Source organism: Pteronotus mesoamericanus, unplaced genomic scaffold, assembly GCF_021234165.1.
Source record: "Pteronotus mesoamericanus isolate MK-2021 breed Mesoamerican mustached bat unplaced genomic scaffold, CSHL_Meso_final contig_78, whole genome shotgun sequence".
Lineage (NCBI taxonomy): Eukaryota > Metazoa > Chordata > Mammalia > Chiroptera > Mormoopidae > Pteronotus > Pteronotus mesoamericanus.
In genome coordinates, this window is record NW_026555258.1 from 18711852 (window position 1) to 18726841 (window position 14990).

At 44.5% G+C, this 14990-nt stretch overlaps 1 protein-coding gene across 3 annotated transcripts in view; it reads left to right on the plus strand.

The window, feature by feature from the left end:
- The first annotated feature begins 8000 nt into the window (after positions 1-8000).
- The window catches only part of ECPAS (Ecm29 proteasome adaptor and scaffold), a 95487-nt gene continuing 88497 nt past the window's right edge, over positions 8001-14990 (plus strand). Inside the window, exon 1 of one of the 3 annotated variants that reach the window (XM_054584530.1) lies at positions 8001-8237. In XM_054584530.1, coding sequence (XP_054440505.1) covers positions 8216-8237 — 22 coding nt within the window. In that variant the 5' untranslated portion in view covers positions 8001-8215. Of the gene's footprint in view, positions 8238-8504; positions 8868-13360; positions 13571-14990 lie in introns of those variants that run through there. The other 2 variants (XM_054584528.1, XM_054584529.1) reach the window with 2 other exon arrangements.

The following is a 14990-nucleotide window of genomic DNA, read 5'->3' on the forward strand; positions in this document are numbered from 1 at the left end:
AATTGGCTCATTTGTTTAACTGGGCAGGTCAGAGAAACTTTTAATTAGTAGTTCTCAAACTTTATTGGACCTTACAATCACATGGCATTCTTTATTTGAACACAAAGTTTGGGACTCTTCCAACACACAAGCTACTGCAGGTAATCCTTGGATTACACGTTGGGAAACACTGTGCCAGTTAAAATATTCTGTAATCAAATGACAAGTGACATATGAATGAATTACCAGGAAAGAACAACCCCTTCTTGGAACTGGTGGCCAAGCTGTACCTTTTGATTAAAAGCAACCATTGTGGTAAATTTTGGTGGACTGTGCATCAGTAAAAAAAGAGCCAGTGACAAGCCAGTTAGTTTCACTTGCAAACAAGCTGGTGGGATCTCTAACCAGGATAGGTGGATTTGGGAATACTTTAAGCAAATAAGAGGGTTTCTTGCTTGTTTGTGTTTTTAGCTATTTGGCTGCAGGATAGAGAACAGGTTGGAAAGAGGTAAGACTGGAGATAAAGTTGATGCACCATGTAGCAAATCATGTTTTGTAAAGATGGCTGCAGCAATATATACACATCCCACCTGGATATATATTCTTATGGTGTGATGTTAATGTTCTTCCATTGAGAGCCAATAGAATGCAGTGGAAGTGATGACGCCTGACTTCTAGAACTGGGTACATTGATGTAACTAGCATCCAGCATCCCAGAAGCCCCACTTCCCCTGTACTTTCTTCCAGTCACTTTCCCAAGGGTACCACTATTCTGTCTTGCAATGGAATAGAATAGTTTTATTTATTTTCATAGCCTAGAATCTGGATAACGTGAATCATATATCTCTGTATACAGCTTCTTTCATTCACGTTATGTCTGTGAAATTTATCAGGCTTGTTGCATGTGGTTATAAATCAATGAAAATAATTTGCTTTCATTGCTGCATAGTATTCCCCCTATGGCCTGTTATTTATATTAAAGTTCCCTGATTTTTACAGCTACTTGCCCAGCCTCTGATCCCCTGTGCAGAGATGGGGAGTAAGTATGAGTGTGTGAAAGGGCATGTCTGTCTGTTTTTCCTGCCTCCCTTCTAGAATCAGCCACTTTAAAGACTCTGAAGAGCCACGGTCCTGCCTGCTCCTCCCCACCCATGCTGTATAGAAAATGACACCCAGTGCAGGGAAGGGTCTTGCCCAGAAGTCACTCAGCTGGTAACTTGGCAACTAACTGGCTTGGAGCAGATGCCTTTTAGGAGGAGGAAGCACATCTTCCCCCATATCTGGAGGGAGAAGGCAGCCTAGGAGTTCAGGGTAGGAGTTTTAAAAGCTGCTGTTTAAGTGCCAAACCCCATCCAAAAGAAATGTTACAGGTGGAAGAGGTGCATTCCTGGCTGAAGCCCTGTGTTCCCCACCCAGGCAGCCTTTGAGACCTCTCCTTGGGACCCTGAAGGCCCTTAAGCTCCTTCAGCCTGAGCTGCCTCAAGGACACCAAGTCCTCATGTTCTGGTGCCTCTGGCCTTGGCTCAGCTGAGATTCCAAGAATCCCGGAGTCAGTTAAAAGCCATGATATTCTCTCTGGAGATCTGACCATCTCCTGGAAAGAAAACAACAACAACAAAAACCTCTTCCGCCTGGCTCTGTAGAGCTATAAAGGGAGAGGACAGTGGGAGTACCTTCCAGAAAGAAATAGCAAGCTAGTTAGCAAGCTAGTTAGCAAGCTACAGTACAGGAAGGATCTACCAGCGAGAAAAACGGTGAAGATGTAGAGCATAGGAGAGTTGTATAGAATAAAGATTGAGAAACTAGGAGGAAATGCACAGATGGAGAGATTAGACCTGCACCCAGAGCCAAGGTTCACAGTTCATTGTGGCAGAAGGGAAGGAGGCGAGAGAGAATGCAGATGCAGGCAGGTGCGTGACCAAGGGCATCTGAGGGAGTCAGCTGAGAGACCACCTCCTGAGACCTCAGCAGGAGAAGGGGGGTGGAAGTGGGAACTGAAGCTTGAGAGGAATAGATTAGGTTTGATATAGCTTTCTGGAGAGAATATGAGCTAACTAGGAAAACACTGAAAGATTTCCCTACAGTGTTAGATGCCACCGATTTATGTCACATCAATATGTGCATTGAATGATTTTTCTCAAGATATGCAAAATAGTCTCAGAATAGGTATAGAGAAAAGGGATGTTTGGGTTGATTCAGGAGATGGAGTTTTGTAAGGTGAGTTTGGCAGAAAGGTAATGGGACATGGAGTTGAGGATATGAACGACAGATGTTTGAAATGAAAGATGGAATCTAATTTAGATGAGGAAAATGAAGAGTTAGCTAATATAAAAGAAGGACATAGATCAAAGTATTAGAAAGCAGAGCTTAATTATCAATGTACTTATAAACATACACTTATTATGTGACCAAACAATCCCACTTCTAGATATTTGCTCACGAGAAATGAAAATACATGCTCACCTGTATGGGAATATTTATGGCTGCTTTACTAATAATTGCCAAAAACTGGGAACAACTCAAATGGGTAGCAACTAGTGAACAGATATTCACGCAATGTAAGATACCACATTCCATTACTAGTCAGCGACAGACAGGAATAAACTACTGATATGTGCAAAAAATATAGCTGAATCTCAAAATCCGTATGCTCAGTGAAAGAAGTCAGACACGAAAAGGTATATACAGTATGTGATTCCACTTATATGACAGTCTAAAAATAAAAATACAGAGCTACAGAGACAGAAATGAGATTGTGGCTGCCAGGCACTAGTAGTAGAGAAAGGGGGCTCAAGGGAAGTATTTAGGGTGATGAAAATACTCGAAAGCCTGCCTGTGGTGGCGGTTCCATGGCTGTGTATACCTGTCAACTTGTATGCTACACGCATTTGTCAAATAGAATTGTACACGTTAAAATGTGAATTTTATTATAAGTGAATTGTATTTCACTAGAAACAAAAGCATATTCATAAAGGACTGATCACAGCAGCTTTTTTTTTTTTTTTGGTAGTAGTTAAAAACTGGAAACATCTCTAATGTCCAGCAACCGATAAATGAGTAAACGGTAAACAGCAGTGGAATAGCCAGACAATAGAATGTTACCCAGCAGCAAAAAGGAGCGCTCTATGGATACTTGCCACAGCCTAGAGGAAATCTCAAAGAGGAAGAAGTCAAACAAACAAGCAAACAAAAAAGAATACATCATAGGTCATTCCATTCATATATAATTCTGGAAAATATGGACTAATCTTTAGTGACAGAAAACAGGTCAGTGGTTGCCTGGGAAGGGAGAGAGGGTCTAGGGGTAGAAAGCGAAGAATTGCGAAGGTCCATTAGGAAACTTGCGGAGGCGACAGATAGGGTTGTGATGTTGATTGTGATGATGTTTTCATGGGTGTACATGTATGTCAAAACTCATCTTTACTCTTTAAATACGTGCCGCTTATTTTTTTTTCCAATTAAACCTAGATAAAGCTTAAAAACGTGTAACTCAATACACCTAACTTTGAGTACAGAACGCATGTGTTGGAATAACTGAGCAAAAAGCGGGGTGCCAGTCGCCGGAAGGGAAAGCTCTAAGCAGTAGGACTATTGTCTAAGTGGTGACCAAGGCCAGGGTGTGCTTGGGGGACTGGGGCGCTGCAGCCGAGTGAAGGAGAAGGGGAGGGAGGAGAAACATTCAAGGAAATGAAAGGCCCACGTGTGGGATGTCTCCGTCAACGGATGTTGACATCCAAGATGCTCCAGGACTTAGGATGGAGAGGAAGACTTAGGTAGAACTGTGGTCTGGCAGTCCCAATGAGGAGCTAGGAAGAGACTGATCCTACCCTCTCGCCCAGGGGAATGTGAGAGGTGGGAGACTTGGCAGTTTGCACTGGAGAGGGCTGCAGGGGTAGAGGCATAATCAGATGAAGTGGGAAGTGAGAGTGAAATTCTGGGAAGCTGTCGAGGGCGTAGGGGCATTTGTAACCACTCAACTGGTTCCAGAGGGCTCAGTGGAGGTTTTGGGGGTGACTATGAGAGATTGGATCAGCCTGAGAGGAACGCACGAAAACATGGGGATTGTAGCGCAGGGACAGAAAGACCCCGGTGGTGGGGGAGGGGGAGGACTGAGGATTGTAAGAGAGACAAAGCATTCCTTTGCCTGGGGTAAGTTCAAATTGGGTTTCAGCCATTGTTTTCCCTTTGTCTGATAGTATTGATAATATTGTTTGCCTACAAATCTTCCTTGCCTCATTAGCTATTGGCCCCATCCAGTTCCAAAGGTAATCTGGGCAGAGGCATAGTGTGCCTATTTCCGTGGGGCTTGGATTTAAACAATTCTTCGAGCCCCTGAATACAAAGCCTGGAATCCCACGAACACATGCTGGGCACTCTTGACTCAGAAATTAGTTCTCATCCTCCGTGCTGGCTTGTTGCTTGACACTGGGTGTCAGTCTCCTCCTCAAGGCCCCTTGTGTGGGCCTCGATGCTCTTAGAGACGAGACAGAGACGGGCAGGCTGTAATGTGGCCAAATGATTTTCTGAATGTGTCTGTCTTGCCCAGTGACAGCTGATGTCCTTGCTGGCTTAGAAACGTTCACCTTTGCTTTGACCTCAGCTGGTGTGCTTCTATTTGCTTTACAACTTGGCTTTTGTCTTTATTGACAACTGTTGTTTTCTGTATCGCTCATTATAAGGCACTTCCACTACTTTTTAAAAGTAAGTAGGTGGGAAGGGAGAGATAATAAATATGTTTGCTTAGCTCAGCATATTCAAAATCCATCTTTTCCTCTAGCCTCCATTCCTCTAGGTTGGTTAGGGACATTATCTACGTTGTCACTTCTCTGAACTGGAAATCTCAGGAATGGTCCCCCTGTTCCTGAACCCCTACATCCCATCTGTCTTTGAGTTACCTCTTGAATTTGAAATTCAACTCTCCATTTCTATTAATTTTCACCTGAACTGTTGCAATAGTTGCCTTCCCTTCCTGAACATTTGTCAAACATCTGAGGATACAAATGAATTGAGTAAGGTATGAGAGTTTAATGCAGTTGGAAACTAACAATCAAGACGAAAAAAAGAATGACAATAGATTATTTAATTCCTATTGTCTCATAAAAGACAGCAGAGAAGTTTCCCTGAGATTCAAACATTTTCCTGATACCAAATTCTAGGAAAAGCTATTCCTTGGGTAAAGGATATTAGACAACATAATGCTCAATTTCTTCAAATAGGTCGTCTTTTTCAGAAATTTTAAACATGTTACTAATAAAGCAAAAATAGCTCCGTGAGCCCAAATAAAAGCCTAAGGCAGAGCACTACCTCTGGGGGAATCTGAGCTAAAGAAAACAAGGCATGTGGAAGATAGAAAAAAATTGAAAATTACCTTCCAAATTATGAGAAGATATTGCCAATTTAGGATTCTGTCTCAGGATCCTGGGGGTGTCAGTGTGCATTAGAGACATTTTCCAGCATACAAGTCCCTGGCATCTGCCTCCCGGTCTGTCTTTCTCAAAAAACTCCTGGATGAGAAATTAGCGAACTATGGCTCTTAATAAAAATCCAGCCCATTGCCTGTTTTTGTAAATAAAGTTTTATTGAAACACAGCCATGACCATTTGTTATGTTATAATTGAGTAGTTGTGGCAGAAACTGTGTGGCCCACAAAGCTTAAACTATTTACTGTCTGTTGCTTTACAGGAAAAGTTTGTGAATAAGGTGCATGAGGGAGCAGAAAAGGGAGATAATGATGGAAATGGACAGACTAGAGGGAGATAGAATAAAAATGAGTCAAGGATGGCAAGAGAGGATGAGGCTGCAAGAAATGTTTGATCTTTGAGAGTTGTTAGCAAGGCTGTCATAAAAAACAAACAAACAAACAAACAAAAAAAAAACACTGAATATTCGGTTGGCCAAAAAGTCCGTATGGTTTTGTCCATAAAATAAAAGACACATTTTTCATTTTCACCAATAACTTTATTGGTTTGGATATTTTGAGTCTGTCAGCTATCTCCTGCATGGTATAACGCTGACTGTTCTCAATTAATGTCTCAATTTGATCGCTATCAACTTCAACTGGTTTACTTGACTGTGGAGCATCGTCCAGTGAAAAATCTCCAGCATGCAATTTCGCAAACCACTTTTGACACGTTCCATCAGTCAAGGCAACTTCTTCATACACTGCACAAATCTTTTTTTGCGTTTCAGTTGTGTTTTTACCTTTCTTCAAATAATAAAATGTAGTATGCCAAAAATGTTGCATGTTTTCTTCCATCTTCAGTATTAAAAATGGCTACACAGAAATTCACCAACTTCCTTGTTTTAAAAATGCTGGCGGATGGGACAGCTCTCACAATACAATCTAACAAAACTGTTTCGAATGAAAGTTAAAGACAACTAAGTGCTACTAGAACCATCTTAGGCGGGGTGGGAGAGTGGAGGGAACAAATGAACTTTTTGGCCAACCCAGTGAGAGGGTGGGGATGGGCAAAAATGGGTGAAGATGGTTAAAAGAAAGATACAAACTTCCATTTATAAAATAAAGTCCTGGGGATGTAATGTCCCGCATGGTGACAATACAGTAATACTGTATTGTATATTTGGAAGTTGCTAAGAGAGTGGACCTTAAAAGTTCTCATCACAAGAAAAAAACTGTAACTATGGTCATGAATGTTAAATTTATTGTAACCATCTCATAATATGAACATATATATAGTATACCTAAAACTCGTACAATGTTACATGTCAGTTATATCTTTTTAAAACTTTTAAAACATTAGTTGATGAGAAAGAGAAACATGAATTTGTTGTTCCAATTATTTATGAATTCATTGGTGGGCGAGGGGGTAGAGGACAATCTTTCTATTCTTCAATATTGTATTGTTTGCAAATAGTTCAATGTACATGGACTTTGTGTCAATATCAAACAAAAGAGCCAAAGTGTCCTCAACAAAAGGGACTGGTTAACTTAATGTGCTATGAAGGCATGAACAACAACAAAAAAGTGTGATGGCGTAAAGCTTTTGAATGAACATGGAAGAATGTTTATGCGGGAAAATACTGATGGGGGATTCACAATACCTTACAGTGACTGTGGATCTCCACCCCATCCAAGTTGCATTTGGGGCTGCACATAGGTGTACGGAGACAAGGGCTTTGGAGGATATGCGCTCAGCTGTGCCTGTCTACTACAGTTTTCTCTGCAGAGTGAGACGGGGAAAGGGCTTTCACTTTTCATTTTATGATTTTCCGAATCATTTTTTTTACAGAGATCATGTGTAATTTTTGTAATAAAAGCAATAAAGGAAATAGTGTCTTTAATGTCGTGTAAGTACCTTTCCTTTTTTTTTTTTTGGCCGACGTTACACCTGGAATGACATATTCAGCTTTCTAGACATTAACTAGGGCTTTGTAGATGCCCACTTTTAGGAATAAATGCAATTTTAATACATTTAGAATCTTAATTTCTTCCTCTTATTAAAAAAAACGTATGTGATCTTTTACCTAATTTGTTAGGACAGTACCATCACCTAAAGCACAACAGTTATGCAACCCCTTAATTTGAATTCCATTTTGCAAGCTCCCCCCCGCCCCCCAAGTACATGGCCTCAAGGACAAACTGAAGGTATAAAGTTAATACCTGGTATATTCAAAGCAAATCACTAGGGGTACCAGAAGGAACGTAGGTATTAGAATAAACACATTAAAAAAATAGCTCGTATAAGTATATATACTTGAATTTGAACTTTAACACTTCTTGGTTCACTTAACTCTTAGCAGTGCTTAGTGATTTTCCTTCACTCGGTAGTCCTAGTTCCTAAGAGCATCAGAAACCTACACTGGATCGCTGTCTTTAAGGGAGAAAAGGAGCCCAAGGAGCGTGGTCCGGGGCGGCTTGCAGCGCCCGGGCTCGCCCGCCCGGGACTGAGTCAGCGCCCCGGCCGAGAAGTTCGGCGGGAGGCGCAGGGCGGGGCTTCCTCCCGCCGACTCTGAGCCCGGCTCTACTTTTCCGAGTCCACGTCCCTTCCTTTGAACAGGCGTGTTTCTTCAGGTCGGGACCAGACAACGTGACAGCCACAGACCGTTCAAAAAAGAGCTTCGGCCACGCCTCGAGGATCTCCCCCGGTCGGGGCAGTCCGGCCCAGCTCGGTTGGAGCCCCTCGCGGACCGCAGCGCGCGTCTCTTCGGAGTCGAGTCCGCCGAACGCCTGGCTTCTGGGTGCCCCCCGCGCGGCACCGAGCGCAGCATCCCCAGCATGGAGACCGGCTCGGACTCAGGTCAGAGACCCGCGCGGCCGCCACGCGCCAGGGCCGCTGCAGGCTGCGCCGGCGCGGCGGGGCGGCTAGGCCAGGTCGCCCGTGCAGGCCGCCGCGTGCCGGGTCCGCGCGGGGAGCGCTCACGGGCCGGCTCCGGCGCGCAGGGCGGGCGGCGGCAGGTGGGCAGGACGATCCGCGAGCGAGCGAGGGCGGGCGGGCGCGCGACGGGCCCGGCGGGGGGGCCGCTGGGAGGATGGCTCAGCTCTTTCTAAATATAAAACCAGCGTGAGTTGGGCGAGCGCGGCGCGGAGCCGCAGAGCCGCCGCGCGGGCCGGGCGCACCCGGACTCGGCCAACTGACGGCGGCGGCTCCGCAGAGGCGCGAGGCTGCGGGAGCGCCGGAGTCGCGACCTCGCGGGGGACGGCGAGAGCGACGCGTGCAGCGAGGAGGACGCAGGCAGCGGCGGCGGGCGGGCCTTGTGGGCGCAGCGCGGCCCGCGCGGAACGACCTGAGACGGCTCCGGGCCCCTGCCGCACCGTGAGCCGCGAGCCCCCAAGCGCCGCCGGTCCGCGCCCTCCCTCTCCGGCCCCTCCCTCCCGCCGCGGCGCAACATGGCTGCGGCCGCCGCCTCCGCCTCCCAGGACGAGCTGAGTAAGTGCCTCGGCGAGCCTGCGGCCGCGAGCCACAGAAGGCGCTGCGCAGGGCCCGGGGGCAGAGGCCGGGAGGGCCGGGGCGCGCTGCCGCCAGCGGGGCGCCGGGCCGGGTGGGCGGGCGGCGGCCCCGGCGGGCCAGGGGCTGGGGCGTTCGGGCCTGGCTGGCGGGCGGGTGGGGCGCTGGACGCCGCCGGCGGCGTTTGTAGGCCTCAGGTTTGCACCGTCACGTTGCGAAATTGAAACCGGAGCCCCAGGCGGAGCCACCTCTGTCCGCGATCCGCCCCACCTCTGGGGTGGGGGGAGCCCAGCCCCCTGCCCGTGGTGCCTGGGCTGGCGGACCGGCCCGAGCCCCAGCCCCAGGGTGGTGTTGTGTCAGCCCGTCCCGTCTGACCCCGCTATGGCCTCCCGGTCCCAACTGTTGGGCGAGTTCTAGAAATAGAGCTTTCAGGGAGAGGGAGAAGGTGCCTTTTTGTGACACCCCAGAAATCGGCGGCAAGGCCAAGAACAGGAGGTGACCGTCCCTCAGGTGGAGCAGGAAGGACGGGAGGGCAGAGAGGGTAGTGGCGCTGGCTGCAGGCGAAACCGCGGAGTGACAGCGCTGTCAGAAAGGAGAGCCAGTGCACACTCGACCTTAAACGTTGCAATTTTCCAGGGGACGGCGACCCACGTTCGGGGAGAGCGGTGGTCACCCCGAATTCCAGGCCGCCACGCCCGCTGCCCGGGTTCGCCTCGATGCTTTGTGGGAAGTGTAGTCCCAGGGCGTCTTAGGTCCACGCTGGGGTCATAAAAATTGAATTTTCCTCGGACGTGTAAGATAGTAATTTCCAATTGCGTTTGGGGTGGTTAGATGACATGCCTTCAGTTGAGTTTCTGTTGTTGTTGCCTCAGTGTCGCCCTTCAGTTTATGGCCAAAGCAGGAGAGGTGCTACTTAGGGATGCGTGTGTTTTACACGGGATGAAGCATAGGTGAGGTGTCCCAAGCTTTGTGAAGTTTCTGTTGTTACAGCCCCTTCTGAATTGTCCATATGTAAGGCGCTATAAACCTAATTTGTTTCTTTGGGGCTTGGCAGTTTAAAGGTACTTTCATGCGCATGATCTCACATTTGCCCTCGTAACAGCCTTACAAGGAAGGTAGGTATGAATTATCCTCATTTTAAAGAGGAAGCAGGTAGAGAGATTAAGTTCCTTGCTGTTTTAACCCAAGACCAGTGTGGCAGGAGTAATGTTTGCTCATATTGAAGCTGAAATAAACAATTGGTATGACCCTGGGCAGGATGAGCAGAGGAGGTGTCGTGGTTAGAGACGGACCGTGGGCTGATAACCAGGGAGCTGATTGCTTGTCTGTCATTTCCAAGGTGGAGTGTCATCAGGCCATCCAGGGAGATCCCTTCCCTGATTTATTTCTTCCTTTTTTTTTGGTTATTGCGGTGAAATACACTTAATATAAAATTTACCATCAAAACCATTTTAAAGAGTACAGGTCAGCAGTATTCAGTACATGCATGGAGTTGTGCAGCCAGCCCCACCGACTGTGTCCGGAACTCTATCATCTTGCAAAACTGAAACTCCATAGGCCTGGATCCCTGACTCCCTTACTCTTCCCTGCTCTCAGCCCCTGGCGGTCACCATTCCGCTTTCCGTCTCTCTGATTTTGGCTACCCTAGGTATCTCATGGAAGTGGAATCATGCAGGATGGGTCTTTTTGTGACTGGCTTACTTCACTTAGTATAATGTCCTCAAGTTTCATCCACGTTGTAGCATGTGACAGGATTTTCTTCCCTTTGAAGGCTGAATGATATTCCATTGTATGTCTGTATCACAGTTTCTCATCCATTTCATCTGTCAATGGAAACTTGGGTTGCTTGTACGCTTAGCTATTGTGAGTAATGCTGCTGTGAACATAGGTGTGCAGATATCTCTTTGATATCTTCCTTTTCATTCTTTTGGGTATGTACCCAAAAGTGGGGTTGTTGGATCATATAGTAATTCTATTTTTAACTTTTGAGGAACCACCACCCTGTTTGCCACAGCGGCTGTACCATTTTGTGTTCCCACCATCAGTACACAAGGGTTCCAATTTTTCCATGTCTTTACCAACAGATGTTATTTTCTGTATTTTTGATTGTAGCCATCCCAGTGGGTTTGAGGTAGTCTGACATTAAACACTTTTTAACTGTGTGACATCTGAGTTCCTACTGTACCACTAAACATGTTAAAATCTCAACTGCCAGTTGGAATGGGAAGCAAAACCAGAGGAAGAATTGGATCATTTGAAAGTGGCTGGCATATTTGTATGTCAGGTATCTGTTAAAGTGCTAAGAGTACTTCTAGTTAAGGAGTAGTTTGGCTTTAGCAGGTACTGGAAAACTATGAACAAAGAGTTGTAATCCTTTGTTTTCCAGTGTGTTGTTTGGTTGAATTATTAATCATCAACCACAGATACCTGTTGACTTGATTTTGTATTTCTTCAGGAAAGATTAAACACTTGGCAGTTGGTACCTTAGAATAATTTAACTTGAAGCTGCACGCATATACACTGTCCGTTGCAGGTAAACCACTTTTAGTTTCAGAATGACTGTAAATACAAGGGTAGACGGACAGCAAAAAGGTGCATTTTAAAATTCTGCCATAAAAAAGGAGTGAAGTATCTGAATATTTTACTGGCTATTATTTTTGACTAGTAGATGATAATAAAAGCTAACTGCTAGATAGATGCTGGCATTGTTTTTTTCCCCCAAATATTTTACTGTGGAAATCTTCAAAAATACAGGAAAGTTGAAAATGAGCATTCATAACCCACTACTTAGATTTTACATGTCATATTTTACCAGCTTATCACATCTGTCCCATCTTTTAAAATCCATGTTTTAAAATTTTATTATAATTATTTTTTTTATTCAAAGAAGACTGGTAAGATACACATAACATAACCATTTTTAGTGTGCAGTGACATTATGTACTGAATCCATTTATTGATGCATTTCAAAGTAAATTGTAGACATCAGTACCTTTCCCCCTAAACATATTGCAGCACTAGCCTTGTTTTAAGTGCTTTGTATATATTCTTTCATTTGTCAAAATAATCCTAACAGCTAGGTAAAAGTATCACTGTTTTATGGAATGGAAAACAGGCTTTTTAGGTCCCCGAGCTCCCACAGCTGGTAAGCGGCAGAGTTAGATCCCGATGTCTCAGACTCCAGTGTGCACTCGTAAGCAGTCTTTGAGTTGAATTACCTCTGTGTACCACAGTTAGAGTGTTCATGCTGATGAAAAGACGCTTTGCTAAATTCTCTGACAAATGTTACTTTAATTCAGCTACATATTTGACTGCTATTTAACATTGCTGCAGGGGACACCAAAGTATTATAATACTGTTGAGAAGAAAGAGGAGGAATACATATAAATAGATATAAGGGGCCAAAATATATGATTATATGATATAGACAATGCTAAAGTACTATTATCATTTGTAGTTCCAGGTCTGTTATTTGGAGATATATAGCTGGTAACACTGAATTTCCATAGATTGAAATAAACATTATTTACTTTTACATTTGAAATGATATACCTGTCATAAATTTAAATTAAACCTATCTCTGCTTTCAAATATATTTGTCACTGTACTTCACAGGAGCTGCTGAGAAGAATTGACTGTTCGGGTTGTCTTATTTTACTTTAATTTTTTATTTTTATGTACATACATATTGTTGAGCAGCCAGTTCCTTGCTGTTTTATTTTTTTGGAGTAGTAAGTATCACTGATGTATGAGGGTTGGAAGAAGGTAAGCAGGATAATCCTGAGTTGGGATTTGTTAGAATTTGTTTTCACAAATGTCGTGTAATTGTCACTTGGCATCATAGTGTAATAGGATAATAGTAAAGCTGATGTTAAGTCCCAACTGTGTGTTCTGATCACTTTGTACATATTGCCTAATTGAAGCCTTACAGCAGCGTTCCCTGTGAACTTGCTCCTGTTACTGCCCGGCCGTGGGGCATCCCTCCTGTTACAGAGTTACGGCTTGAACTCAGATGCTCTGATTCCTGTGTGTGCTAGTTTCTGCTCTACCCCCGTATTTATTCTCTCTGGAAGGGAACGTATACAATTTATAAGAAGATCAACATGGCTCCCTCCCTCCCCCGTCTTGCTAGCTTCTAGAAGAAATCTCCCATAGTGTATAAAATGTGGCAATATTCTGATGTATACTGAACAGAGAACATATTAGAGTTTGAGGAAAGATGGCAAAATAGAGAACATTTAGTTCTGATTGTTAAAGACAGTTCTGAAATCTAGTTTGTGAATCACTAAGGGTTATAGTGTATAGGTTTCTTTCTTTACATAATTGTTTGGAATGAAATGAAATTAAATGCAGAGCTTGTGAGCTGGTTTTTCTTCTAATATTATCCTCTGCCAGTTCATGGAAAAGGTGACATTGTAGTTATAGTTTAGCCGTGGGCAGAGAATTCTGACAGAGAGGAGGAAGCGTTTGAGACTTTTCACCTGGTCAGCTGTTTAGTGGTTTCACACTGTGGGCTCTATAATTATAAGGCATCCTTAGTATCTGATCTTCATTGGGATAAAGACAGCTTGTGAAGGAGCAACAGCCTGTAATCTTAAATCACGCTGATACTATTCAGTTTGACCGTTTGACACAGCCATGGGAAACTTCAGCTGCAGAAGTTAGCCAGATAACCAACATGTCAGGTACTTTTTGAGAGGGTTTCTCCCTGTGCCAGGAATCCTTGTGGCTTTTAGAGGACGAGTCATGGAAAGCTGTGTAGGTGATTATGATTCTGTGGGCATGCTGAGATGGTTGCTTTCATGACAGCCACACATGCAAATGAACTGTTCTTTGGCAAAAGGCTAAATCAAGCCTGTATCATTTAAATTTTGGTTACTCAACCAAATAGTAACGTTAAAATGGGAAATAATAGTATTTCTGTCTTTTTTACTTCTGATTTTTCACTTCCATACCGTTCTGTTTGGCGTATGCTTTCAGTAAACTAACACTCAATAAAGGCCAATGTCTGTGAGAATAGCCGGCACCAGGGCATTCGACCTTGTTCAGAAGATAGATGTTAAAATTGTAGGCACAGCCAGTGTGCTCAGATGGTCTGGCCCGAGTTGCTCATCTCTGGTTTCAGGCCTGGCCAGCCTCTGCCTTGATACTTGCCATCTGTATGGCTTGTTTTCCCCACACATTTATCAATTCAATAAGCAAACTTTAAAATTGAGTGACTAATTTATGGCCCTGTCTTCACAGGGCTTAGAATGCAATGTAGAGACAGATTTGTATGTAAATGTAAATAACCAATACAAAGTATGATATGAAAAATGCCTGGCACCATTCTTTAGACACATCAGAAAGTGAGACTGGCATTCTGGCCTATGGGGACAGTGGCTTGAGCTAAGATAGACCTTGGAAAGTATTTTGTGTTTACAGAGAAAGTTTCAGTATGTCTGATATGCTTTGGAACGGGGTTGCTGTGGCTGTATGAGGTACTGTGGAAGGAGGTAGGATTTGGAGTTTAAGACTTGGCCCTTTCTGCCTTTTACTATTTGGGATCTTGGGCAAATGACCTTACCTTTGTAAGTCTCAGTTTCTTTATCCTAAAACTGGGACAATAAGAGATACTCATAGTGTCATTAAGATTAATGTATGTCAAATGCACTGCACAGACAGTTAAGGTCTGTGTAGATCATTATTATTTTTAGAGGTGGGGGCAGTAGGAGAGGAGGCCGGGGAGGTAGACTGAGACCAGGAATGCCAACACAATTAGTTTGGACTCTGTCCTGCAGTCAAGAGAGGACCGTCAGAGGCTTTTAGGCGGGGGTGTAACCTGAGTAGATCTGTTTTAGAAGGATAACAGGTGGCAGTGGTGTAACATTGATTACAAGGATCCGGAGGCCGGGGGCAGCAAGACTAATTAGGAGGGTATTACAGTGGCCAGGGGAAAAGTAGTGTAGGGTCTGAATTGGCAAGGAGGTAGGTGAGGGTTATTCAGGAGAAGAAGGAGTTAGAGATGATTCCAAGAAACCTACCTGAGAGATGGGAGAGATGGAGGGTGTAGTCTCTAGACGGATGTGGGGAGGTAGAAGTGGAAGAAAGAGAGAACAGGTTTGT